The 26,197-nt window shown below is 36.2% G+C and overlaps 1 protein-coding gene across 19 annotated transcripts in view; it reads right to left on the bottom strand.

Annotated features, from left to right (window-relative positions):
- STAU2 (staufen double-stranded RNA binding protein 2) overlaps positions 1-26,197 on the bottom strand; it is a 320,498-nt gene that overhangs the window by 278,205 nt on the left and 16,096 nt on the right. For 11 of the 19 annotated variants that reach the window (XM_047728838.1, XM_047728845.1, XM_047728844.1 and 8 more), the window contains one exon: positions 4,691-4,818. The exons of 7 other annotated variants lie outside the window; for them this stretch is intronic. In XM_047728838.1, coding sequence (XP_047584794.1) covers positions 4,691-4,730 — 40 coding nt within the window. In that variant the 5' untranslated portion in view covers positions 4,731-4,818. Of the gene's footprint in view, positions 1-1,974; positions 1,995-4,690; positions 4,819-26,197 lie in introns of those variants that run through there. One more of the 19 variants, XM_047728843.1, reaches the window with a different exon arrangement.

The following is a 26,197-nucleotide window of genomic DNA, read 5'->3' as shown; positions in this document are numbered from 1 at the left end:
TCACATTTTAAACAATAAATTAAGGTAACTTTTTCCCTAAGAACCTAAATTGCTCTCTATACATTTTTTGATAACAGCACACACACAGATTTTTAAATAATACAATTATAATCATTTTTAGTTTATCTTACAATTTTCCTTTCCTCTCAAAAAATTTTAGCATAAACACATAATTCTCCTGATTCTTATTACTATAAAACTATATTCTGTCTGCCTTTTTTATCACTAGATCTTACTTTTTTTTTCCTTCTAATTTTGAGGCAGCATATTAATTGAAAAAGCTCTAGACTTGGGAATGGAGTCTAAGCTTAAGTACTAGCTCTTCCAACTACTATTTTTAGTAACTTCCTTTCTTTTTTTTTCATAAAATTTTAAAAGAAGTAGAAAGGATAATTTAACAAATGTCCAAGTTCTTACCCCTTAAAACTGAAATTAATATTTTCCAAGTTTAAGTCTCATTAAAAAAAAAAAAACAGTATTATATTCCAGTTAAGGTCTGTTTATCCTTTCCAGAAACCACTACTAAATGAATTTAGAATATATCCCTCTGGAATATTTTATAATACATTTACACGCATGTATGTATATCCATGAAAATACAATCTTGAGATATATATGGTTTGGCAGTCACATTAATAGTAATATAACATATAATTTTCACAACTTACTTTCTTCACTCTTAATTATGTTTTTGATATTATAACTTATATAGATCCATTGCGTTACTTTTAACTGCTGTATAATTTCCATCAAAATACCACATCGGTTTTCTAATACACTCCCCTACTGACAGACATTAAAATTGTTTCAATTCTTTACCTTTATGAGTAAAAACATGCTGCCAAACGGCACTCAGAATGACTGTACCAAATTACCTTCTGCTGGCAATATGAGAATTACCTTCTGCTGGCAATATGAGAATTACCACTTCCCTTCAACCTTGAAAACATGTAGTATGGTCAGGTATTTTAATTTTTGATAATTTGATGTCTGACAAATTGTATCCCTCTATTAGTTTTTGTTTTCCCCGCTATTATTTTAATTTGCATTCCCATTTTTCTAGTGAGTCTAATCATCTTCTCAGGTTATTGATCATTTGGGTTTCCTCTTTGGGAACAACTCCTGTCTTTTTTTCTATTGATTATTTTATGTATAATACTTATCAATATTTTCTTTTACAGTCTATGCTTGCTATTTGTTTAAGAAACCCCTCCCTAACCTGCAAGGTATTAATGTTTTTACTTAATTTAGCTAAGCCTTCTATGCTTTATCCTTAAGGGTATAATAAATCTATCCTACTTAACTCACAGGTTGTTTTGAGGTTAAGATTTTTTAATGTGCGGTATTCTAAATTCTTCCCACAATTATTACAGCTTCAAAATATTTTCCTAATACTGTATTATTTTATCCTGTATTAGTCATCCATCTCATTTATAGATACATTAACTGCTTTTTAGTCTTCTTTCATCTCCTATTAAATCATACCAAGAAATATTTTAAAACCTTAGCATAAAACACTCAAGTGGCTTACTTTCTGCTCATTAAACTAGTCACAATGTGTGGAAAATACATTAAATAAATAGAAATAGCTGGATTTAGAAACTTTATGAACTTTCTATGGCAAATTTAATGAACAAAACAGTATTCTCTTAACTTTTTCATACTCTTTTCAGGATCAATAATTTAATACAATAATTTGATCACATTACAATTAAGAAATTATTTGATTAATAAACTACATAAATACCTACTAAAGCACAAGTGAAAGAAAGGAGAACCTAAACAACCACCTGTAGGACCAATACAGTTGACAACTAATTCTACAATTAAACCACCCTAAGTGGCATGTAAAACAAACAGAAAAACTAGTAATTTTTACTTTTTGGAATAGCACAAAAAAGACAAGAGTAAGTGAAGAAAGATTTGAGGAAATCTGCATCTTACTTATTCCACTGTAAATTTTATAAATTGTACCTTAAGTCAGTCATCATATAAAATACTAGGTGACTTGCATTATAATCAGTTTGGGTCCTTGCATACCATGGCATTAAATAACTCAAGTACAACAGAAGACACAGATACCTATTCCTATATCAAGAAGCAAAGAAAAATGACAATTTGTTAAAAATGAGAAAATATTAAAGTCTGGTAAAAATCAGCTAATTTTGCATAACACTTAAATAGCATATATACTACTGTATAATTTTTATAACTCAGCAATGCAATATATTCATCTGTTAAAATGCAAAAAATATTAGGAGCATATCAAGCACAATGTGACAATTTTATAGTGAAAATTTTTCATAGCACAGATTTTTAATATATTAAAATGTGATTAAAATGATAAAGCATATATGTTGGCTAATTGAGTTTAAATTTTTAAGAAATGATGTTTATAGCCCTGTATACTTGCTTGGTAAGAAAATCCGATCTAGGGCGCCTGGGTGGCTCAGTGGGTTAGGGCCTCTGCCTTCGGCTCAGGTCATGGTCCCAGAGTCCTGGAATCAAGGCCCGAGTCGGGCTCTATGCTCAGCGGGGAGCCTGCTTCCTCCTCTCTCTCTGACTGCCTCTCTGCCTACTTGTGATCTATCTCTCTGTCAAATAAATAAATAAAATCTTTAAAAAAAAAAAAAAGAAAGAAAATCCGATCTAAATCCTTTAAAGGAAAATGTCAACTAATAACATGGTGTTAAACGTATATCTCATTAACTTTGACTTTTCATTGCACAAAAATAACATAAATCCTATAAAACGTTTTAATGTGTAGCTTAAGGTATGGTGTGAAAGGTGTGCAAATACACACAGAATCTCATTTAGATAAAGCTTTATAACTAAAATTTAAAGGTTTAGTTTGGTAGATTTTAAAATATTTAGACCTAGTTGTAATTTATTTTACAGAATGATTAAAACTTTATTTTAAATAGCTGCACCTCTATTTAATCAGGAATCTTATTAGTATTAACTACTTGACAGAGTTCAGTGATAGAGCAGTAATTAAAATTTAAACCAAAATTTTTGGGATGCCTGGGTGGGTCAGTCAGTTCAGTGGCCAACTCTTGATTTTGGCTCAGATCATGATCTCCAGATCATGGGATCTAGCCCTGTGTGGGGCTCTGCACTCAGTCCGGAATCTATGTGAGATTCTCTCTCTCCCTCTTCCTTTTCCCTCCCCCAAATGCACAGGTGCATGATCTTGCTACTCTCTTTTTTATATCTTTTTATATCTTTTTCAAAAAATTAAACCAAAATTTTAATAAAGCATCTACAAAACTATAAAACTAACCTATAAAAGTTAAGACCTACAAGCTTAATTTATATATAACTTCTTAGAAAAGTCAATAATGCAAAAAGGGAGAAATACATACACTGTTGCATAGGTATACAATTTCAAGAGACCTGTGAATGTTTTCATCAAGATATTCTGAAATAGGCTTCAAGTCAGTTTGGTGGCTGGGATAGAAGCCTACTTAGAAGTAAATAAAATTAATGATAATGGATTTCACAATCTAAGACTTTCCCATTTTGAGAGAGCAACTGCCATTTGATGGTTAGGAACCTGCTTTGGATATCTCAGCCACTTACTGATTCCATAAGAGTTTGAGAAAGTATTTAAAGGTCACTTTCTAGACAGTAAAACAAGAATAATAGTTGTTTTTATATTATTGGATAATTTTATGGGTTGAATGGGATGACGTAAGAACTGTTAACAATTATAAGAATCCATTATTATTCTGATTATAAACAATTTGTTAAAGCACACTACCATCAAATTATGAAAAGAGTGATACAGTTTTATAAACGTTTTTTCATAGCCCTCCAAGTTAAAATATTCTGAGTTAAAATGTTAGGATAAGCTGATTTTATTCACACAAATAGACTTCTTTAATATTCTGTAAAAAGCACGTATTTGTTATTTTTTCCAGACTTACGACTTATGACTGACTTATAAATTTGGTTCCACTGAAAAATTTCCAGCCGTGCTACAAAAGACATTTTAAGATTTCTCATATTTGTGTTAGGGAATATTCTATGTTGATATTAAATTTGTTTACACGTAACTCACCATAACTTTGATGAGTAATACTGGTAAATAGATATTTATAACACCAGTATAGCACATTCAACCAAAAATTAGATACACTCTAGTCTTTTTGAGATAAACCCTACTTTTGTATTTTTATAAAATGTCCTGACTCTCTGGGACTTAAATCTTCAAACCATACCAAAATAATGGAGCTGAGAATTTTTAATCAACAGGCAAAATCCCGGTCCCAAGAGAGCTCACAGAATGGCATAAGAAACAGGCACATACCATAAACAAATACAATACTACAATACAAATGTTAATAATAAGGCTGCTACAAGGAGTTCTTAGGTGAAGGAGGTACTAAAAGGCAGGTTTCAAGAGGTGGTGATTAGTTAAGTAAGCTAGCAAGGGTAGACCAAAGACAATCCAAGCTTGTCCACAGCACACATGCAGGAGAAAGCACATAAAACACATCACATTCCAGCAAATAAATACAAGCAGATCATTCGCAGAAAACAGAATGCATATAAGGAAAGTGCAAAAAAACCTGAACCAGAATCCACCAAAACACCAAAAGCTTCCTAAGCCAGAACTTACAGTAGCAACATTTTTAAAGTAGTTAAATTGCAGCCAGAGCTGTTGCTAATACTTAGTCTACCTCACCTGCCAAGGCAAGTCTCTCCACAGAAGAATCCATTTCCATCCCTGGTCCCAGAAATGACTTGGACACAGTTTCTAAGTCTCTTTGCTGGCTTCCCTTCCCCTATGCCCTGCTATTAGAAGTACTCAACCTAATACCCAAGTTAAAAAAAAAAACAAAAAAACAGAGTCAAAGGAGCAAAGAAATTTGCCTTCCACAAGCTCTTGCCTTCTAGAAGAACTATGATTACCTCTTCAGAGCTGTAACTAAAACAAACCATGTAACTTCAAATTAGACTATAACCTAAGGTTGTCCAAGCAAAATCACTACCCAAAGATCAAACTGTTCTAATTGCCTATCGATTAGGGAAAAATTTAAGTTCCTACCTCGTACAAACATAAAAATAAATTCCGTAAGTATTAAAATGTAAAATATAAAAATATGATAAAAGCACAAGAAAATTTGGCTAAATATCTGTCATAATCCTGTAAGACAAACAACTTTTCTAGGTAAGAAGGGAAACCTAAAAGTTATCATGGGATAAACTAACAGATTTAATAATAAGATAAAAATGTAAAACTCCCATACCATCAAAAGATACCACAATGATGCTTAAAAAGTCTACAAACTGGGGCGCCTGGGTGGCTCAGTGGGTTAAGCCTCTATCTTTAAAACAGCAACTCTAAGGGCGCCTGGGTGGCTCAGTGGGTTAAGCTGCTGCCTTCGGCTCAGGTCATGATCCCAGGTCCTGGGTTCGAGCCCCACATCGGGCTTTCTGCTCAGCAGGGAGCCTGCTTCCTCCTCTCTCTCTGCCTGCCTCTCTGCTTACTTGTGATTTCTCTCTGTCAAATAAATATATAATATCTCTTAAAAAAAAAAAAAACAGCAACTCTACATCTAGGTATTCATACTACAGGAAGACTCACATAAAATATACACAGTGACAATATGCATAGCAAGACTATAATTCAAGAGCTACAAACAAGCTAAATATTTATCCAGCAATAATTAACTGGTTAAATAAACTACAGTGGGATGTGCAACCCTGAAAAGATGAGGAACAGATCTTGGGCACTGACATGGAAAATGTTACAAAAGTGTTAAATGAAAGACAGGACAGCTTCCTGTCTGATCTTTTTTTTTTTTTTTTTAATCAAATAGGCACCTATGCATAACAGAAGAAATGCAACTGGCAGGGAACAGAAAGACTCCTCATTTTTTTTTCCTTAGGTTTTATTTATTTATTGTCAGAGAGAGAGAGAGTAAGTGCATGCACATCCAGGGGAGCAGCAAGCAGAAGGAGAAGCAGGCTCCCCACTGAGCAATGAGCCCTATGCAGGACTTGGTCCCAGAACCTTAGGATCATGAGCTGAGCCAAAGGCAGTTGCTTTACCGACCTACTGAGCCACTCAGGTATCTGGAGAATCCTCACTTTCTACTTTACAGTATCCCATTGTTGTGCCTTTTTACAATGAATAGCTATATATACATATAAACTTTACATTTAAAAAATTATTTTACGGGACGCCTGGGTGGCTCAGTTGGTTGGACGACTGTCTTTGGCTCAGGTCATGATCCCGGGGTTCCAGGATCGAGTCCCACATTGGGCTCCCGGCTCCATGGGGAGTCTGCTTCTCCCTCTGACCTTCTCCTTGCTCATGCTCTCTCTCACTGTCTCTCTCTCAAATAAATAAATAAAATCTTTAAAAAAAAAATATTTTACAAAACCATACCAAAAGTAGGGAATGGTTTACAGTGTAAGTTTTAGACTCTGCCATTGTTCTTTCCCGTCTTTACAGGGCCACCAAGGTTCTGGAAAACAAGATGCTCAAGGACCTGACTCAAAGCAGGCAATAAGTATCATGTCTACAATCCCTGACTTTTACAAATGAAGTCACCTTGGGATTTAAACACTGCTAAAATATAGTGTAGCTTTACCAACATTTGATATGGTCGATCTTCTTAACTTTAGCCATTATAATAGCTACATAATGGTATCTCACAGTGAAGTTAATTTGCATTCCCCACTAACTACACACGTTAATCATCTTTTCATATTTTACACACTATCTATATTTATCCTGTAATGAAGCATCCATCAAAATATTTTACCCATTTTTCAATTGGGTTACTTTCCTTATTATTTTATCTGAAGAGTTCTTTACATATTCTAAATATGTCATTAGTTAGACATATGTTTCACAAAGATTTTCTCCCAGAATGTGGCATCTCTTTTTATTCTCTTACCAGTGTCTTTTGAAGAGCAGACTTTAATTTTAATAAGATCTAGTTTATCAATTCATCCATTTACATATGGTGCTCTTGGTGTTGCATCTAAGAAATCATTACCTAGTTAAGGTCTCAAAGATTCCCATTTTCTTCTAGCTTTATAGTTTTAGGTTGCACATTTAGGTCTCTGGGCCATTTTGAATTAATTCTTGTACATGGTGCAAAATATGGACTCATTTCCACTTTTTGTAGATCAATGTCTAATGCTCAAGCAGTATTTGTGAAAAATACTATTATTTTTTCCACTGTATTGCTTCTTATGGCTTTGTTAAAATCAGTTATCAATATATAAGTGGGTTTACTTCTGGACTATCTCTTATATTTCATTGATATATCTGTCTATTTGTATGCCAATTCTGCTTTTACTGTAGCTTTACAATATTTCTTGAAATTAGGTAGTGTTGGTACCCCAACACTGTTCTTTTTCCCACTTGTTTTGGCTATTCTAAGTTCTTGTATTTACATACGAATTTTATTCTAGGCAAAAATGCCTGCAAGGATTAGAGAAGAATTCCCTTGAATCTACAGATTAATTTGATAAAAACCAACCTTTTTCTTTCATTTTTAAAAAATTTCTTAAGTTTTTTAATTTTTTTTAAAGATTTTATTTATTTATTTGACAGAGAGAGCACACCAACAAGCAGAGGGAGCAGCAGAGAGGGAGAAGCAGGCTCTGGCTTAGCAGGGAACCAAATGAGAGACTCCATCCCAGGACCCTGAGACCACGACCTGAGCCGAAGGCAGATGCTTAACCAACTGAGCCACCCAGGCACCCATTTTTTTTTTTTTAATTTTTTAAGATTTTATTTGAGAGAAGGAGATAGAGCTGTCATGAGCAGGGGGAGGGGCAGAGGGAGAGAAGTAGACTCCCCACTGAGTGGGGAGCCCTACCTGAGGCTCCATCCCGGGACCCTGAGATCATGACCCGAACTGAAGTTAGACGCTTAACCAACTGAGCCCCTTAATTTTTTTTCTTTTTTAAGATTTTATTTATCTGACGGAAGGAGAAACATGGAGAGAGGGAACACAAGTAGGGGGAGTGGGAGAGGGAGGAGTAGGCTTCCTGCCAAGCAGGGAGCTCAATGTGGGACTGGATCCCAGGATCCCGGGATCATAACCTGAGCCGAAGGCAGACACTCAACAACTGAGCCACCCAGGTGCCCCATTTTTTTTTTATTTCTTTAAGATTTTTTTTTTATCAGTTCTATACCCAACATGGGGCTCAAATTCACAAACCCAAGATCAAGAGTCTCATGCTCTTCCTGAGCCAGCCACCCATGATCTCAGGCACCTCAGAGATCATTTTTTAAAGATAACTGCTTTCTAAAACCTTTAAGAGAATTATAGTTACTGTAGCCAAGTTTCTGCCAATTTTCTTGTCCAAAATAGTTGGTTGTAAAGTTAGAATTCTGTAAATTGGTGATGTGTTCTTAGTTCTATGTATGTATGTATGTATGTATGTATCTATCTATCTATCTATCTTCCCAAGACAAATTTGTGTGCTTTCGCTTTTTTTCTTATTGTTTTTGGGTAAGAGAAATGAAGTGTGTGTGAGAGAAATGAAGTTATAATGTGTGTGAGAGAGAAATGAGGTTATAATAAAGAAATACAATACAACAGGTTTAGAAATGACTTTGAAGGTCACCTTGTTCAGTGAGAGAAGGTTCAAGTGAGAGAAGTGCAGAGGAAGCCCTCCCCGCCAGCAACCTAAGTTACTGCATTGTGTAGAACAGCACGGATCTGTGGATGCTTCCCAATTAGGAGCTCACTCTTCATTTACAGATTTTTTCAGTACGTTCCTAACTTGGATATTTCCCTCATGCCATGACCTATCTTTCAGGTCTCCATGCCACACTCATTTCCCCATGCCTACATTCCCCCCTGACCTGCAGCTCTTCAGATCTGTGCTCCCTGCCTCCTTCTAAAGTCTAGAAACTCAAGGTTTGTGATAGAACTATACTTCAGTTATGCAGCTTAGCAAACTTTTTTTTTTTAATTTTTTTCTAAAAGTAAGCTCTATGCCCAATATAGGGCTTGAAGTCATGACCCCAAGATCAAGAGTTGCATGTTCTACTGACTGAGCCAGCCCAGAACCCCAGGAAACTCCTTTTAAAATTTACACCCAGGGGCGCCTGGGTGGCTCAGTGGGTTAAAGCCGCTGCCTTCGGCTCAGGTCATGATCCCAGGGTCCTGGGATCGAGCCCCGCATCAGGCTCTCTGCTCAGCAGGGAGCCTGCTTCCCTTCCTCTCTCTCTCTGCCTACTTGTGATCTCTGTCTGTCAAATAAATAAATAAAATCTTTAAAAAATAAAATAAAATAAAATAAAATAAAATAAAATAAAATAAAATAAAATAAATTTACACCCAGACTTCTCTCCTGCCTACCAGACTGAAAGGTTAAGTGCTGGATGAACCCCACCAGCTGAGGTCTACTAAGACCTCAAGCTTAAGCTATCTAAACCAGCCTTGGGTTTGCACCCCTCCTGCCATCCTTATTTCTCTGAAAGGCATCACCTTGCAGTAACCCCAGCTTAAAACCACTGTGATTTCTCTCTCATCTCTTGTGTTCAATTGCCAGTGTTGCAGACTTTGCTTCTAAAATATCTCTTCCGGGGTGCCTGGGTGGCTCAGTGGGTTAAAGCCTCTGCCTTTGGCTCAGGTCATGATCTCAGGGTCCTGGGACCGAGCCCTGCATCAGGCTCTCTGCTCGGCAGGGAGCCTGCTTCCTCCTCTCTGCCTGCTTCTCTGCCTACTTGTGATCTCTGTCTGCCAAATAAATAAATAAAATCTTTAAAATAATAAATAAAATAAAATAAAATATCTCTTCCGTTCTTCCCTTTTTCTTTACTCCCTTTAACACTAAACCAATGCACATTCTCATTAGTTCCCACCAATCTGTGGTTTCCCCTTGCTTCAATCCAAAAAAATCAACATTTTAACAAAGTTCAGTTTTCCAACTCATACACAGGTTATACAGTTAATTCTCAATATTGAAATAACAACATCTCATAGATAATTATGTTTTATAATGTCACCATGAACAGTGAATTATCAAATATCAACCCAATGCTGCTAGGGGAAAGACAGGTTCCTACAAACCTCTAATCATAATATTTTTCTCAATGTATAACGCTGCTTTTCATGTGTTTCTGGTTATTGATCCCCTACTTAGTATATGTTGTTAATTAACACTGAACTCAGAGCTGACAACACTCTAACTCCTGCATGAACAAAGCTAATCTAAATACATGTACTTTCTCCATAAATCACATCACAACGTTCTTGTGCTTAGGAATACTACACAGCACCTTAGCACAATGCTTAGGAGACTTTTTAAACAGGCAAATAACCAACCAAAAAACACAAAAATGCTAAAAATGTGGCACTAAACAGAGCAAGAAAAAGACACTTGCTTAATGCATGAGAGCTAAAACAAGAAAACAGAATGTTCATCCTCTGTTCGGACTCTGCACATCAGGCAACTCTAATTTTGTGCCAGTCGGCGAGCACTGCAAGTATTGATTTGAGGATTACAAATAACTTTTACCCAATGGTTCAATTCAAAATATACAATCTGTATCAATTGTATCTCTAATGTATTTAAGTATCCTTCACTTTCAACAGTATTTTGTAGCTTTCAATTTTCTTTAACATATTTTGTTAGATTTATCATAAGTATTTCATATTTTCATATTTTTAAATGGTAACTTTTATTTCAATTTCTCATTCCTCCTTGCTACTTTATAGAAATCCACCTGATTTTTGTATATTAATGTTGTATACTTCAACCCTACTAAACTCATTTGACTAGTGCTAACAGGATTCTGCATGATTTTCAACATAGACAATCAGGCCATCTGTGAATAAGGATAGCTTTATTCCTTCCTTTCACGTGTGAATAACATTGTTTTTCTTCCCTGATTGCACTACCTAGAATCTCCAGAAAAATGTTGAATACGACTGATGAAAGTAAACATCTCTATCTTGTTCCTGATTGTATAAAGAAAGTATTCAATCTTTCACCAGTAAGTACAATGTCAGTAAATGAGGTTTGTCATGAATGTCCATTACCAGATTGAGAAATCTTACTTCTTTTTTTTTAACATCATAATTTTGTTTTATAGTTCTCAGTGTTCCAAATTCATTGTTTATGCACCACACCCAGTGCTCCATGCAATACGTGCCCTCCTTAGTACCCACAACCAGGCTCACCCAACCCCCCACTCCCCTCCCCTCCAAAAGCCTCCATTTGTTTCTCAGAGTCCACAGTCTCTCATGGTTTGTCTCCTCCACTCCAATTTACCCCAGTTCACTTTTCCTTTCCTTCTCCTAATGTCTTCCGTGTTATTCCTTATGCTCCACAAGTAAGTGAAACTGTATGATATTTGACTCTCTCTGCTTGACTTATTTCACTCAGCATCATCTCCTCCAGTCCCATCCATGTTGATACAAAAGTTGGGTATTCATCCTTTCTGATGGCGGTATAATACTCCATTGTATATATGGACCATCTTTTCTTTATCCATTCGTCCACTGAAGGGCATCTTGGTTCTTTCCACAGTTTGGCAGCTGTGGCCATTGCTGCTAAGAACATTGGGGTACAGATGGCCCTTCTTTTCACACGTCTGTATCTTTGGGGTAGATACCCAGTAGTGCAATTGCAGGGTCATAGGGTAGCTCTATTTTTAATTTTTTGAGAAATCTCCACACTGTTCTCCAACTTGCTGCACCAACTTGCATTCCCACCAACAGTGTGAGAGGGTTCCCCTTTCTCCACATCCTCTCCAACGTATGTTGTTTACTATCTTGTTGATTTTGGCCATTCTGACTGGTGTAAGGTGATATCTCAATGTCGTTTTGATTTGAATCTCCCTGATGGCTAATGATGATGAACATTTTTTCATGTATCTGTTAGCCATTTGTATTTTTTTCTTTGAAGAAGTGTCTGTTCGTGTCTACTGCCCATTTTTTAACATGATTATCTGTTTTTTGGGTTTGAGTTTGACGAGTTCTTTATAGATCTTGGACATCAGCCCTTTGTCTGTAGTGTTATTTGTGAATATCTTCTCCCATTCTGTGGGTTGCCTCTTTGTTTTGTTAACTATTTCCTTTGCTTTGCAGAAGCTTTTTATTTTGATGAAGTACCAAAAGTTCATTTTTGCTTTTGTTTCCTTTGCCTTTGGAGTCATGTCTTGAAAGAAGTTGCTGTGGCCGATGTCGAAGAGCTTACTGCCTATGTTCTCCTCTAGGAGTTTGATAGATTCCTGCTTCATGTTGAGGAATCTCACTTCTATTCCTAGTTTACTAAAGGTTTCTTGTTTTGTTTTGTTTTTTAAATCAGGAATGTTTACTGCATTACTCAAATGATTTTTCTGCATCTACTGGGATGATTATGATTTTTACTTTTTTGTTTATATATATGGTAAATTATACTGATTTTTTTTATTGTTAAACCAACCTGCATTCCTGGGATAAACACCAGGTGCTCATGACATATTAACCTTTTAATACACCATTGAATTGATTTGTTGAAATTTGGTTTCGATTTTTTGCATTTATGTTCACAAGTAGTTTTATTCTGAAGTTTATGTATAATGTCTTTGCCTGGTTCTGGTTTCCCAGAAAAGCAAAGCAAAGCAAAGCAAAGGAAATAGTTAACAAAACAAAGAGGCAACCCACAGAATGGGAGAAGATATTCACAAATAACACTACAGACAAAGGGCTGATGTCCAAGATCTATAAAGAACTCGTCAAACTCAAACCCAAAAAACAGATAATCATGTTAAAAAATGGGCAGTAGACACGAACAGACACTTCTTCAAAGAAAAAAATACAAATGGCTAACAGATACATGAAAAAATGTTCATCATCATTAGCCATCAGGGAGATTCAAATCAAAACGACATTGAGATATCACCTTACACCAGTCAGAATGGCCAAAATCAACAAGATAGTAAACAACATACGTTGGAGAGGATGTGGAGAAAGGGGAACCCTCTCACACTGTTGGTGGGAATGCAAGTTGGTGCAGCAAGTTGGAGAACAGTGTGGAGATTTCTCAAAAAATTAAAAATAGAGCTACCCTATGACCCTGCAATTGCACTACTGGGTATCTACCCCAAAGATACAGACGTGTGAAAAGAAGGGCCATCTGTACCCCAATGTTCTTAGCAGCAATGGCCACAGCTGCCAAACTGTGGAAAGAACCAAGATGCCCTTCAGTGGACGAATGGATAAAGAAAAGATGGTCCATATATACAATGGAGTATTATACCGCCATCAGAAAGGATGAATACCCAACTTTTGTATCAACATGGATGGGACTGGAGGAGATGATGCTGAGTGAAATAAGTCAAGCAGAGAGAGTCAAATATCATACAGTTTCACTTACTTGTGGAGCATAAGGAATAACACGGAAGACATTAGGAGAAGGAAAGGAAAAGTGAACTGGGGTAAATTGGAGTGGAGGAGACAAACCATGAGAGACTGTGGACTCTGAGAAACAAATGGAGGCTTTTGGAGGGGAGGGGAGTGGGGGGTTGGGTGAGCCTGGTTGTGGGTACTAAGGAGGGCACGTATTGCATGGAGCACTGGGTGTGGTGCATAAACAATGAATTTGGAACACTGAAATAATTTTTTTTTTTAAAATGCTTCTTGTAGGCAAGTATACAGTTGGATCTTGGTTTTGATTCAATTTTGGCCTTTAAATTGGGGTGTTCAGAATATTATTTATATTTGTTTATATTTATAATGGGGTTACTCATTAAAACATTTCATCTTGCTCATTAGAACATATCTTGCTATTTATATTTGTCCCAGCTCACCTTCTTTCCCTTTTCATGTTGTCGACTTCTGTTGGATTGTTTGGTATAATTAAATCCTACCTACTTTTCTTCACATATTATATATGACTCTTTGTTTTCCTATTTTGGTGGCTGCTTCATAATTTACAATAGATATCTTTAATTTATCACAGTCTGCCTTTAAGAGATATAATACCACCTAATGTAGAACATAGGAGTCTCATAATATACTTCCATTTTTCCATTAGCCTTTAAGCTACTGTTATGCATTTTACTTTTATGTATGCTATAAACCATATAGTACCTTATGAACATTAACTCTAAACAATTTTATTTTCAAGAGGTTAAATTAAATGAGAAAAAAATTCTACATATTTACCCAAGTAATTATCATTTCTTGTGGGTTTGTTTGTTTTTTATTCAACTAGCATCATTTTCCTGCTGTCTGAAGGACAGACTATAACTTTCCTGAAATGGGAGGAAGGGACAGGGGATTTAGCATTGAATTTCTTCAGCTTTTCTGTATCTGAAATTGACTTTTTTCATCTTGATTTCCGAAACATATTTTTGCCAGATATAGAATTCTAAGGAGATTATTTTTTCATCTGGCAATACTTTAAAGATGCTAGTCCACTGTTCTCTTGCTTATATTATTTCTGACAAGAAATCTAATGTCATCTTTATCTTTTTTTTTTTTGTCATCTTTATCTTTATTCCTATGCACAAAACTTAATCATGTCATTTTTTTTTCTCTAACTGCTTTTAAGATTTTATTTTTACTACTTGTATTTGGTAATTTCATTATGATGGACCTTGGTGTAGTTTCCTTTATATTTCTTATACTTGGTAGCTCATTGAAATTCCTTATGACTTCATCTTTTTTTTTTTTTTTAAGATTTTATTTATTTAGCGGCGCCTGGGTGGCTCAGTGGGTTAAGCCGCTGCCTTCGGCTCAGGTCATGATCCCAGGTCCTGGGTTCGAGCCCCACATCAGGCTTTCTGCTCAGCGGGGAGCCTGCTTCCTCCTCTCTCTCTGCCTGCCTCTCTGCCTACTTGTGATTTCTCTCTGTCAAATAAATAAATAAAATCTTTAAAAAAAAAAAAGATTTTATTTATTTATTTCACAGAAAGACAGCAAGAGAGGGAACACAAGCAGAAGTAGTGGGAGAGGGAGAAGCAGGCTTCCCGCGGAGCAGGGAGCCCAATGTGGGGCTCAATCCCAGGACCCTGGGATCATGACCTGAGCCAAAGGCAGACGCTTAACAAATGAGCCACCCAGGTGCCCCCAGTTTCATCTTAATAAAACTTATTCGGAAAATTTTGGTTTATGGTTTCATCTTAATGAATCATATTTAGAAAGTTTTGGGCCACTGTTTCTGGAAATACGTATTTATGTAACATGTCTCCTTAAGGAAATTTAATTATTTATATATTTGTTTGAAGGTATCCTACAGCTAATTGTTTTCTCCCTCTTTCTTCTCCATGTGTTTCTACTGGACGGTTTCCACTGCTATGCCTTCAAATTCATTAATCTTTTTCCTGCAATCTCTAATCTGCCATTTATCTTAGTAGTGTATTTTTTGTCCAGATGTAGTTTTCATCTTTAAAAGTCTAATATGGATCTTTTAGCATCTTATACATTTCTAACTCTCTGAACATATGGAATATAATTACAACAAACAGTTTTAGCATCCTCTGCTAATTCTACCATCTATGTCAATTCTGCGTCCCTATGATTGATTATTTCCATTATGGGTCGTGTTTTTAGGTTACTGTGCATATTTGGGCATCATTAACTGAATGACATGCACTATGAATTTCAACTTGCTGTATGCTGGTATTTCCCACTCCTACATATCTTCCTGAACTTTGTTCTAGGATGCAGTTAAGTGACCTGGAAATACATTTGTTTTCTTGCTTTTATAATTTGTGAATCAGTTCCAGAGCAACATCTCCTCAACTAGGGGAATATGTCAAACTCCACACCTCAGTTCTCACTGCCTGTGCCACATCCTGGTAAGTCTCTCAATACAGTAGGTTGGGGCGATTATAGGGCTCTCCTCATTTGTTTCTCACCACTCAGGGATCATTGATCATCACTGCTTCATAAGCAATGTCTTCAGAACTACTGTTTGGAAGGGTGCCTGGGTGGCTCAGTGGGTTAAAGCCTCTGTCTTCGGCTCAGGTCATGGTCCCAGGGTCCTGGGATCGAGCCCCTCATCGGGCTCTCTGCTCAGAGGGGAGCCTGATTCGTCCTCTCTCCCTCTCTCTGCCTACTTGTGATCTCTGTCAAATAAACAAATTAGAAAAAAAAAAAAAAAGGACTACTATTTGGAGTACTCTGTTTTGCGGAGCAGGAGATTATTTCATGACTATAAATATATAGTCCCTGTTACTACATCTGAGCCAGATGCAGACCATCCTTGTACTTTTAGTCTGTTTTTACCTTTATATTCCAAATAAGTTTCTTGACACCATATATTTGAGTATTACTTTTCTAGCCAATCTGAGTATCTTTACTTTTTAACTAGATTGTTTAGATCACTTATATTTCATTTAATTTTCCAAAAGGGAAGATTTATATCCACTATTTTGCTATTTTTGTCCTAACTCTTTTTCTAAACAATTTTTTAAAGTATTTCAATTTATTTGAGACGAAGATATACAAAGAGAGAGAGCATGAGCAGGGGAAAAGACAGAGGGAGAGGGAGAAGCAGACTCTCTGCTGAGCTAGGAGCCAGATGCGGGGGTCAATCCCAGGATGCCAGGATCATGACCCAAGCAGAAAGGCAAATGCCCAACCACCTGAGCCACCCAGGTGCCCTGTCCCACCTCTTATTTATTCCTTTTTTCTTCTTTGCCTACGTTCTTTTCTTTTATTATTAATTTTTAAATTTTTTTATAAACATATAATGTATTTTTATCCCCAGGGGTATAGGTCTGTGAATCGCCAGGTTTACACATTTCACAGCACTCACCATACCACATACCCTCCTCAATGTCCATAACCCCACCACCCTCTCCTGACCCCCCTCCCCGCAGCAACCCTCAGCCTGTTTTGTGAGATTGAGTCTTTTATGGTTTGTCTCCCTCCCGATCCCATCTTCTTTCAGTTTTTCTTTTCCTAACCCCCAAACACCCATGTTGCATCTCCACTTCCTCATATCAGGGAGATCATATGATAGTTGTCTCTCTCTGATTGACTTATTTCACTAAGCGTAATACCCTCTAGTTCCATCCACGTCACCGCAAATGGCAAGATTTCATTTCTTTTGATGGCTGCATAGTATTCCACTGTGTGTGTGTGCGTGTGTGTGTGTGTGTGACATCTTCTTTATCCATTCATCTGTTGATGGACATCTAGGTTCTTTCCATAGTTTGGCAATTGTGAACATTGCTACTATAAACATTCAGGTGCATGTGCCCCTTCGGAGCACCACATTTGTATCTTTAGGGTATATACCCAGTATATACCCAGATACCAGTTGTATCTTTAGGGTATATACCCAGTAGTGCAATTGCTGGGTCATAGGGTAGCTCTATTTTCAGCTTTTTGAGGAACCGCCACACTGTTTTCCAGAATGGTTGCACCAGCTTGCATTCCCACCAACAGTGTAGGAGGGTTCCCCTTTCTCCACATCCTTGCCAGCATCTGTCATTTCCTGACTTCTTAATTTTAGCCATTCTGACTGGTGTGAGATGGTATCTCATTGTGCTTTGCCTACATTCTTATGGACTGATTAGTTTTTAATATTCAATTTCATCTCCCCCATGGGCTTATAAGTTATTTTTCTTTTTTTTTTATTAAGCAATTGCTCTAAATTATACAAAGCCTACACTCAAATAAATATTGTACCACTTTGTGTTCAAGTATAGGCACCTAACAATACTGTATTTCCCTTTCTTCTGTACCATTCTTTATGCTACCGACATTAGTCAATCTATTTCCACGTATGCTATAAGCCACCAACTCATTGCTATTATCTTTGCTCTAAATATCTTTTGAAAAGTTTAAAAATGAAGAAAATATTTTTTATTTTTGACATCAGTCAAAATTTTATTATTGACATTTTATTTTTTACATCAGTCAAAATTTTATTATTGACATCAGTCGATCTATTTCCATGTATGCTATAAGCCACCAATTCATTGTTATTATCTTTGCTTTAAATATCTTTTGAAAAGCTTAAAAATGAAGAAAAGTATTTTTTACATTTACCTCATATTTTATCATTTCTTCCACTCTTCATTCCTTTTCACAGATCCAAATTTCCACCTGTTAGTATTTTCCATTTGCCTAAATAACTTTCTTTAAGATTTCTTATAGTACATGTCTGCTGAAAATAAATTCTCTGACTTTGCTTCTCAAAAGTTGTTTCCAGGGGTGCCTGAGTGGCTCAGTTGGTTAAGTGTCTACCTTCAGCTCAAGTCAAGATCCCAGAGTCCTGGGATTGAGTTTTCCATCAGGCTCCTTGCTCAACAGGGAGCATTCTTCTCCCTCTGCTGCTTCTCCCCCTGCTTCTATGCATGCTCTCTTCTCTCTCTCACACAAATAAATACAATCTTAACCAAAAAAAAAAAAAAAAAAAAGAAAAGTTGTTTCCATTGCAAATCATATACCTGGATAAGGGACTGAAATTCAGAATACGTAAAGAGCTCTTACATCTCAACAACAACATAAATCCCAATTTTAAAATGGGCAAGGAACTTGAATAGACATTTCTTCAAAGATGATACATAAATGGCCAACAAACATATAAAAAGATAGTTAACATCACTAATTATCACAAAAATGCAAATCAAAACCACAACGAAATACCACTTCACTGCATTAGAATGACCATTAATCAACAGAAAAGAAAAGAGGAAGAAAAGAAAAAAGAAAAGAAGGAGAAAAGAAAAAAAGTATTGGTGAGGATGTGGTTCCATTTAAATTTCAGAATCATTTGGTCTAGCTTTGTCAAAAATGGCATTTGAATTCTGATAGGGATTTCACTGAATCTGCAGATTGCTTTGGGTGGTATGGACATTTAAATACCAGTTCTTCCAATCCATGAGCATGGTATTTATTTACATTTGTGTCCTCTTCAATTTCTTTCATGGTGTCTTAGTTTTCAATGTATAAATCTTAAACTCCTTGGTTAAATTTATTCTTAGGTACTTCATTTTTTTTTTGATAAAATTATAAATGGGATTGCTTTCTTAATTATTCTTTCTGATAACTCATTATAGAAACTCATAGATTTCTATATGCTGATTTTGTATCCCATTAATTTACTGAATTCATTTATTAGCTGTAATAGGTTTTGGTGAAATCTTTCAGATTTTCTATATATAGCATCATGTCATCTTTAGGTGGTGATAGTTTTACTTCTTCCTTTCAAATCTGGATGCCTTCTTATTTCTTTTTCCTACCAAGTGCTGGGGCTACGATTTCCAACACTATGTTGAATAAAAGTGGTAAGAGAGGGCAGCTTTTTCTCGTTCCTAATCTTAGAGGAAAAACTTTTAGCTGCTTGCCACTGAGTATGATGTTAAATTAACTGTGGGTTTACTATATATGGCCTTTGTTATGTTGAGGTACACTCCCTCTGCACCCACTTCATTGAGAGTTTTTATCAAAAATATGTGTTGATATTTGTCAAATGCTTTTTCTCCATCTCTAAAGACAATCATACAATTCTTTCTTCATTTTGTTAATGTGGTGTATCACGTTGGTTGATTTGTGGATGTTGAACCATCCTTGCATCCCTCAAATAAATGTCACTTGTTCATGGTTTATTATCCTTTTAATGTACTACTGAATTCAGTTTCCTAATATTTTGTTAAGAATTTTTGCATCAATCAGAGAAAGGGGAACCCTCCTACACTGTTGGTGGGAATGCAAGCTGGTGCAGCCCCTCTGGAAAACAGTCTGGAGGTTCCTCAAAATGTTGAAAATAGAGCTACCCTACGACCGAGCAATCACACTACTGGGTATTTACCCTAAAGATACAAATGTAGTGATCTGAAGGGGCACGTGCACCCATATGTTTATAGCAGCAATGTCCACAATAGCCAAACTATGGAAAGACCCTAGATGTCCATCAACAGATGAATGGACAAAGAAGATGTGGTATATTTATACAATGGAATACTATGCAGCCATCAAAAGAAATGAAATCTTGCCATTTGCATCGATATGGATGGAACTAGAGGGTATTATGCTGAGCAAAATAAGTCAATCAGAGAAAGACAATTATCATATGATCTCCGTGATAGGAGGAATTTGAGAAGCAGAGTGGGGGGTAGGGAAGGAGAAAATGAAATAAGATGGGATCAGGAGGGAGACAAACCATAAGAGACACTTAATCTCACAAAACAAACTGAGGGTTGCTGGGGGGAGGGGATGTGGAGAGGGTGGTTGGGTTATGGACATTGGGGAGGGTATGTGACATGGTGAGTGCTGTGAAGTGTGTAAGTCTGACAATTCACAGGCCTGTACCCCTGGGGCAAATAATACATTATATGTTAACAAAAATAATAAAAAAAATAGATGCCCCCCCAAAAAAGAATTTTTGCATCAATATTCATTAATGATACTGCCCTGTAATTTTTTTTTTTTTTTAATTTTAGGTGCAGTTCTTGTCTGGTTTGCTACCAGGGTAATGCCAGCCTCATACAATGAGCTTGGAAGTATTCCCTCCTCAAGTTTTTGGAAGACTTTGAAAAAGATAGGTATTAAGTCTTTCTGAATGTTTGATAGAAATCACCAATGAACCCATCTGGTCTTGGACTTTTGCTTGTTGAGAGGTTTTTGATTACTTATCAATCCCCTTTGTAGTAATTGGTTCATTCAGATTTTCTATTTCTTCATGACTCTGCCCTAGATGACTGTATGTTCCTAGGCATTTATCCATTTCCTCTAGGTTGTACAATTTGTTAGCATGTATTTCTTGGTGGTCTCCTATGATCCTTTGCACTATGGTGTCAGTTGTAATTTCTCCTCTTTCAATTTCTGATTCTGATTATTAAAACTTTAACTGTTTTCTTGGCTACTTTAACTAAAAGTTTGTCAACTCTATCTTTTCAAAGAACCAGCTCTTAGCTTTATTTTTTTTTTATTGTTTCTCAGTCTCTACTTCAATTATTTCTGCTCTGATCTCTATTATTTCTTTTCTTTTATTAATTTTGAGCTTCGTTTGTTCTTTTTTTCTATCTCCTTCAGGGTAAAGTTAGATTGTTGGAGATTTTTCTTGTTTCTGGGGGTAGTCCTGTATTACTATAATATTCTCTCTTAGAATTGCTCTCGTTGTATCCCAAAGATTTTTTGATATGTCAGAGTTCTATTTTCTTTTTTTTTTTTAAGATTTTATTTATTTATTTGACAGAGAGAAATCACAAATAGGCAGAGAGGCAGGCAGAGAGAGAGGAGGAAGCAGGCTTCCTGCTGAGCAGAGAGCCCAATGTGGGACTCGATCCCAGGACCCTGAGATCATGACCTGAGCCGAAGGCAGCGGCTTAACCCACTGAGCCACCCAGGCGCCCCCAGAGTTCTATTTTCATTTGTCTCTCAGTATTTCTTTGCTGTCTTCAATGACAAAAATTTTGAGTTGCATGTCATTTAACCTCCCAATTTTCATGGTTTTTCAAGTTTTCTTCTTGTAACTGATTTCTAGTTTCATACCATTGTGATCAGAAAAATATGCTCAATAGAATTTCAATCTTTTTAAATTTATTGAGGCTTAATTGGTGGCCTAACATGTTATCTACCCTAGACAATACACCATGTGTACTTGAGAATAATGTGTATTGTTGCTTTTGAATGGAATGTTCTGAACATATTAACTCCATCTGGTGTCATTCAAGGATGATGTTTCCTTATTAATTTTCTGTCTGGAAAATCTATTCATTGATGTAAGTGGGGTGCTAAACTCCCCTACTATTATTGTATTGCTATCAATTCCTCCATTTCGGTCAGTTAATATTTGTTTTGTATGTCTTGATGTTCCTATGTTGGATGCATACATATTTATTAATGCCATGTCTTCTTGTTGGATTGACTCCTTTATCATTATGTAATGCCCTTCCTTGACTACTATTACAATTTTTATTTTGAAGTCTTTTTTGTTTGCAGAGTATAGCTATAGTAGCTTTCTTTTCTGTTTTTTCTTTTTTTCTTTTTTAATAATCTCTACACTCAACATGGGGCTTTACCTCATGACCCTGAGATCAAGACTCACATGCTCCACCAACCAAGCCAGCCAGGCACCCCTCCAGGTTTCTTTTCATTCCTGTTTGCATGGAATAGTTTTCTCCATCCCTTCATTTTTAGTCTGTGTATGTTCTTACACCTGAAGTGAGATTCTCACAGACAGCATAGATAGGTTTTTGGGTTTTTTTTTTTTAAATCCATTCAGCCACTGTGTCTTTTGATTGGAGAGTTTAGTCCATTTATAATTACAGTAATTATTTATAAGTATGTACTTATTTCCATTTTATTCATTCTTTTCTGGCTGTCTTCATAGCTCCTCTGGTCCTTTCTTCTTTTCTTCCCTTGTGGTTTGATGGCTTTCTTTAGTGTTATGTCCAGATTCCCTTTTTTGTGCATCTGTTGCAAATTTTTGCTTTATGGTTACCATGAGATTTATTAATAACTTACTATATACAGAATGGGCTGCTTTGAGTTGATAGCAATTACATTTGAGCACACTCCAAAAGATATTTTCTTCACCCCTGCCCTTATTTTTGATGTCACATTCTCCATCATTTTATGCAGTCCTTAACTATCATGGTTTTAGTTATCTTTGCTATTTTTGACTTTTCTTAAGCTTCATACTTGCTTTATAAGTGATTGATCCTTTTTTTTTTTTTTTAATTATTTTTGGGTAGGGACAGGTAAAGGGAGAAAGAGAGATCTCAAGCAGGCTCCACACCAAGCGCAGAGCCTGATGTGGGCCTCGATCTCACAACCTTGAGAACATGACCTGAGCCAAAAGCAAGAGCAGGATGCTTAAATGACTGGGCCAGGCAGGTACTCCTGATCCCCTACTTTGAATATGTATTTATCTTTTCCAAGGAGATTTTTATTTTCATACATTTTGTTATTAATGCCATTTCTTTTCAGTTTACGTAAATCCTTTTAAACATTTCTTATAAGGCTGGTTTAACAGTGATGAACTCTTTTAGCTTTTGATTATCTGAAAAACTCTTAATCTCTCCTTCAATTCTGAATAATAACCTTGCCAAGTGGAGAATTCTTGGAAGATTTTTTCCATTCACCACTTTGAATGTGTCACAACACTTGCTTCTGGCATGCAAAGTTTCTGCCGAAACTCTGCTGATAGCCTTCTGAGGTTTCCCTTTCATGTAATAAGTTTTATCCTTTTAATTATAATGTATCTTGATGTGCACCTCTTTGGATTCATCTTATTTGGAATTCTCTGAGTTTCCTAGACGTGTATGTCTATTTCTTCCCCAGATTAGGAAAGCTTTCTGCCATTATTTCTTCAGATAAGTTTTCTCCCCCTTTTTTTTCTTTCTAGAACCCATATAAAATGAACGTTATCCCACTTGATGCTTTCTCAAGGATCCCTTAAGTTATCTTCATTTTTTAAAAATTCTTTTTTCTTTTTACTACTGAGTCTAATGAGTTTCATTGCTTTGTCATCAGCTAATCATCAGCTCACTGATCCAATATTCAGTTCATTCAGTCTGCTGTTAAACCCATCTAGTGAGAGAGAGTGCTCTCTCTCTCAAATAAATTTTTAGAAGTCTTAAATATAAAAAGAATTAAATTTTTTAAAATTTTTGAAAAGCATATGCACATTGGCCTTTGTTTATCTTCTTTAGAGAATTGTCAAGTCCTTTGCCCATTTTTTAGTTGGGTTGTTTGTAGTTTTGTTGTTGAGTTGTCAGGGTTTTAGTTCTTATATTTAGGTCATTGATTCATTTGGAGTTAACAGTTTCATGTGGTGTGAGGCAGGGATCCAAGTTTATTCTTTTGCATGTGGGTATCTAGTTGTCCCAAAACTATTTGTTAAGTGATAATCTTTCCGGGCACCTGGGTGGCTCAGTCAGCTAGGGGTCTGCCTTTGGCTCAGGTCATGATCCCAGGTTCCTGGGATGGAGCCCCACATCGGTCTCCCTGCCCAACAGAAAGCCTGCTTCTCCCTCTCCCTCTTCCCCCTGCTTGTGATCCCTATCTTGCTGTCTCTGTCAAATAAGTAAATAAAATCTTAAAAAGAAAATTACATTTTCTTATACTGAGTGGTCATGCCATTCTTGTCAAAAATCATTTGTAAATATATATATATATATCTACATATATATATATATATATATGTCCTATACAATAATATAATTTTTATGTATTAGTTTATGTCTCTCCTCTCAGTTCTATTCCACTGGTTTATATGTCTATCCTTATATCAGTACCACACTGTTTTGACTACTGTAGCTTTATAATATGTTTTGAAATGGGGAAGTATGAGTCCTCCAACTCTATTCATTTTCAAGAAGAGAGTTTTGGCTATTTGAGACCACTGCAATTTCATATGAATTTCAGAATCTGCTTTTCCAGTTCTCCAAAAAGGTCACGAGAATTCTGATAAAGATCTCATTTAATCTCTACCTTGTTTTACACAGTACTGTCACCTCAACAATATTAAGTCTTCTAGTCTACAAACACAGAATGTGATTCCATTTATTTGTCTTCTTTAATTTCTCTCAACAACATTTCATAGTTTTCAGTGTACAAATCTTTCAACTCCTTATGCTTTTGGACAATATTAAATGGAACAATTTTCTTAGTTTCCTTTTCGGATTGTTCACCACTGGTATACTGAAACACAATTTTATTTTGTGTGTTGATCTGTAACTACAATTTCTGAATTTGTATGTTAATTCTAGTGGGTTTTTGTGGATTATTTGGAGTTTTCTATATATGGGATCATGTTGTCTACAAATAGGAATAACTTTACTTCTGCCTTCCTAATTTGGATATTTTCTTTCCCTTGCCTAACTTCTCTGATTTTAAGTCCTACCACAATGTTGAATAGCTGTGTGAAAATAAGTCCCCTTCGGGCACCTGGATGGCTTAGTTGGTTAAGCATCTGCCTTTGGCTCATGTCATGATCCCAGGGTCCCAGGATTGAGCCCCGCATCAAGCCCCTGCTCAGTGGGGAGTCTACTTCTCCCTCTACTTCTGCTCCTCCCCCAGCTTGTGCTCTCTCACTCATTCTCTCAAATAAATAAAATCAAGAAAGAAAGAAGAAAGGAAAGTAAAAGAAAAGAAAATAGGCATGCTTGTCTTGTTCCTGATCATACGGAAAAGTCTTCAGTCTTTCACTACTGAACTGGATGTTAGCTGTGGGTGTTTCATAAATCCCTTTATCATATTGAAGAATTTGCCTTCTCTTCCTAGTTCTAGAGTGTTTCTATTACAAACAGGTGTTATAGTTTGTCAAAGTCTTCCATATTAACTGCTAATGTTTGCTTGTTTCCCTTCATCCTATAAATGCAGTGTATTACACTTACTGATTTTCCTATGTTGAACTGCCCTGGCTTCCCACCTGGATAAATTCCACTTGGCCATGGTGTATAACCATTTAAATATACTGCTGGATTCCGGGGCACCTAGGTGGCTCAGTCATTAGGTGCCTGCCTTCGGCTCAGGGTCCTGGATCAAGCCCCACATCAGGCTCCCTCCTCAGCGGGAAGCCTACCTTTCCCTCTCTCACTCCTCCTGCTTGTGTTCTATCACTGTCTCTCTGTCAAATAAATAAATAAAATCTTAATGAATAAATAAACTGTTGGATTCAGTGTGTTATTAGTGTTTGGTTGAGGATTTTTGCAGCTATACTCATAAGGAATATCAATCTGTAGTTTTGTATTGTTTCTCATGGTGTCTGGCTTTGGTTTCAGAGTAATGCTGGTCTTGTTGAGTTAGGAAGTATTCTCTGTCTTATTATTTTTGGGAAGAGTCTGAGAGGAATTTATGTTAATTCTTCTTTAAATGTTTGGTAGTATTCACCAGTAATGGCATCTGGTCCTGGACTTTTCTTTGTTTGGGAGGGATTTTTTATTTTTATTACTAATTCAATCTGTTTGCTGGTTATAGGTCAGTTCCTATTTTCTATTGCTTCTTGAGTCAGTTTTGGTAATCTATGTTTCTAGGAATTTGTCCATTTAATGCAGGTTATCCAATCTGCTGATACACAGTTGTTCATAGTGTTCTCTTATAACCTTTTTTATTTAACATCAACAGCAATATCTCCATTTTCATTTCTGATTTCAATTATATGTATCTTTGCTTTTTTTTCCCCCTTTGTTGGTCTAGGTAAAGGTCTGTCAATTTTGTTGATCCTCTCAAAGAACCAACTTTTAGTTTTGCTGATTCTCAATATTGTTTCCCATACTCTATTTCACTTATCTGCACTTTAATCATTCTTATTTCCT

This window comes from Lutra lutra, chromosome 4 (assembly GCF_902655055.1).
Source record: "Lutra lutra chromosome 4, mLutLut1.2, whole genome shotgun sequence".
Classification (NCBI taxonomy): Eukaryota; Metazoa; Chordata; class Mammalia; order Carnivora; family Mustelidae; genus Lutra; species Lutra lutra.
The sequence above is the reverse complement of the archived record's forward strand: the minus strand, read 5'-3'. Positions and strand labels throughout refer to the sequence as shown.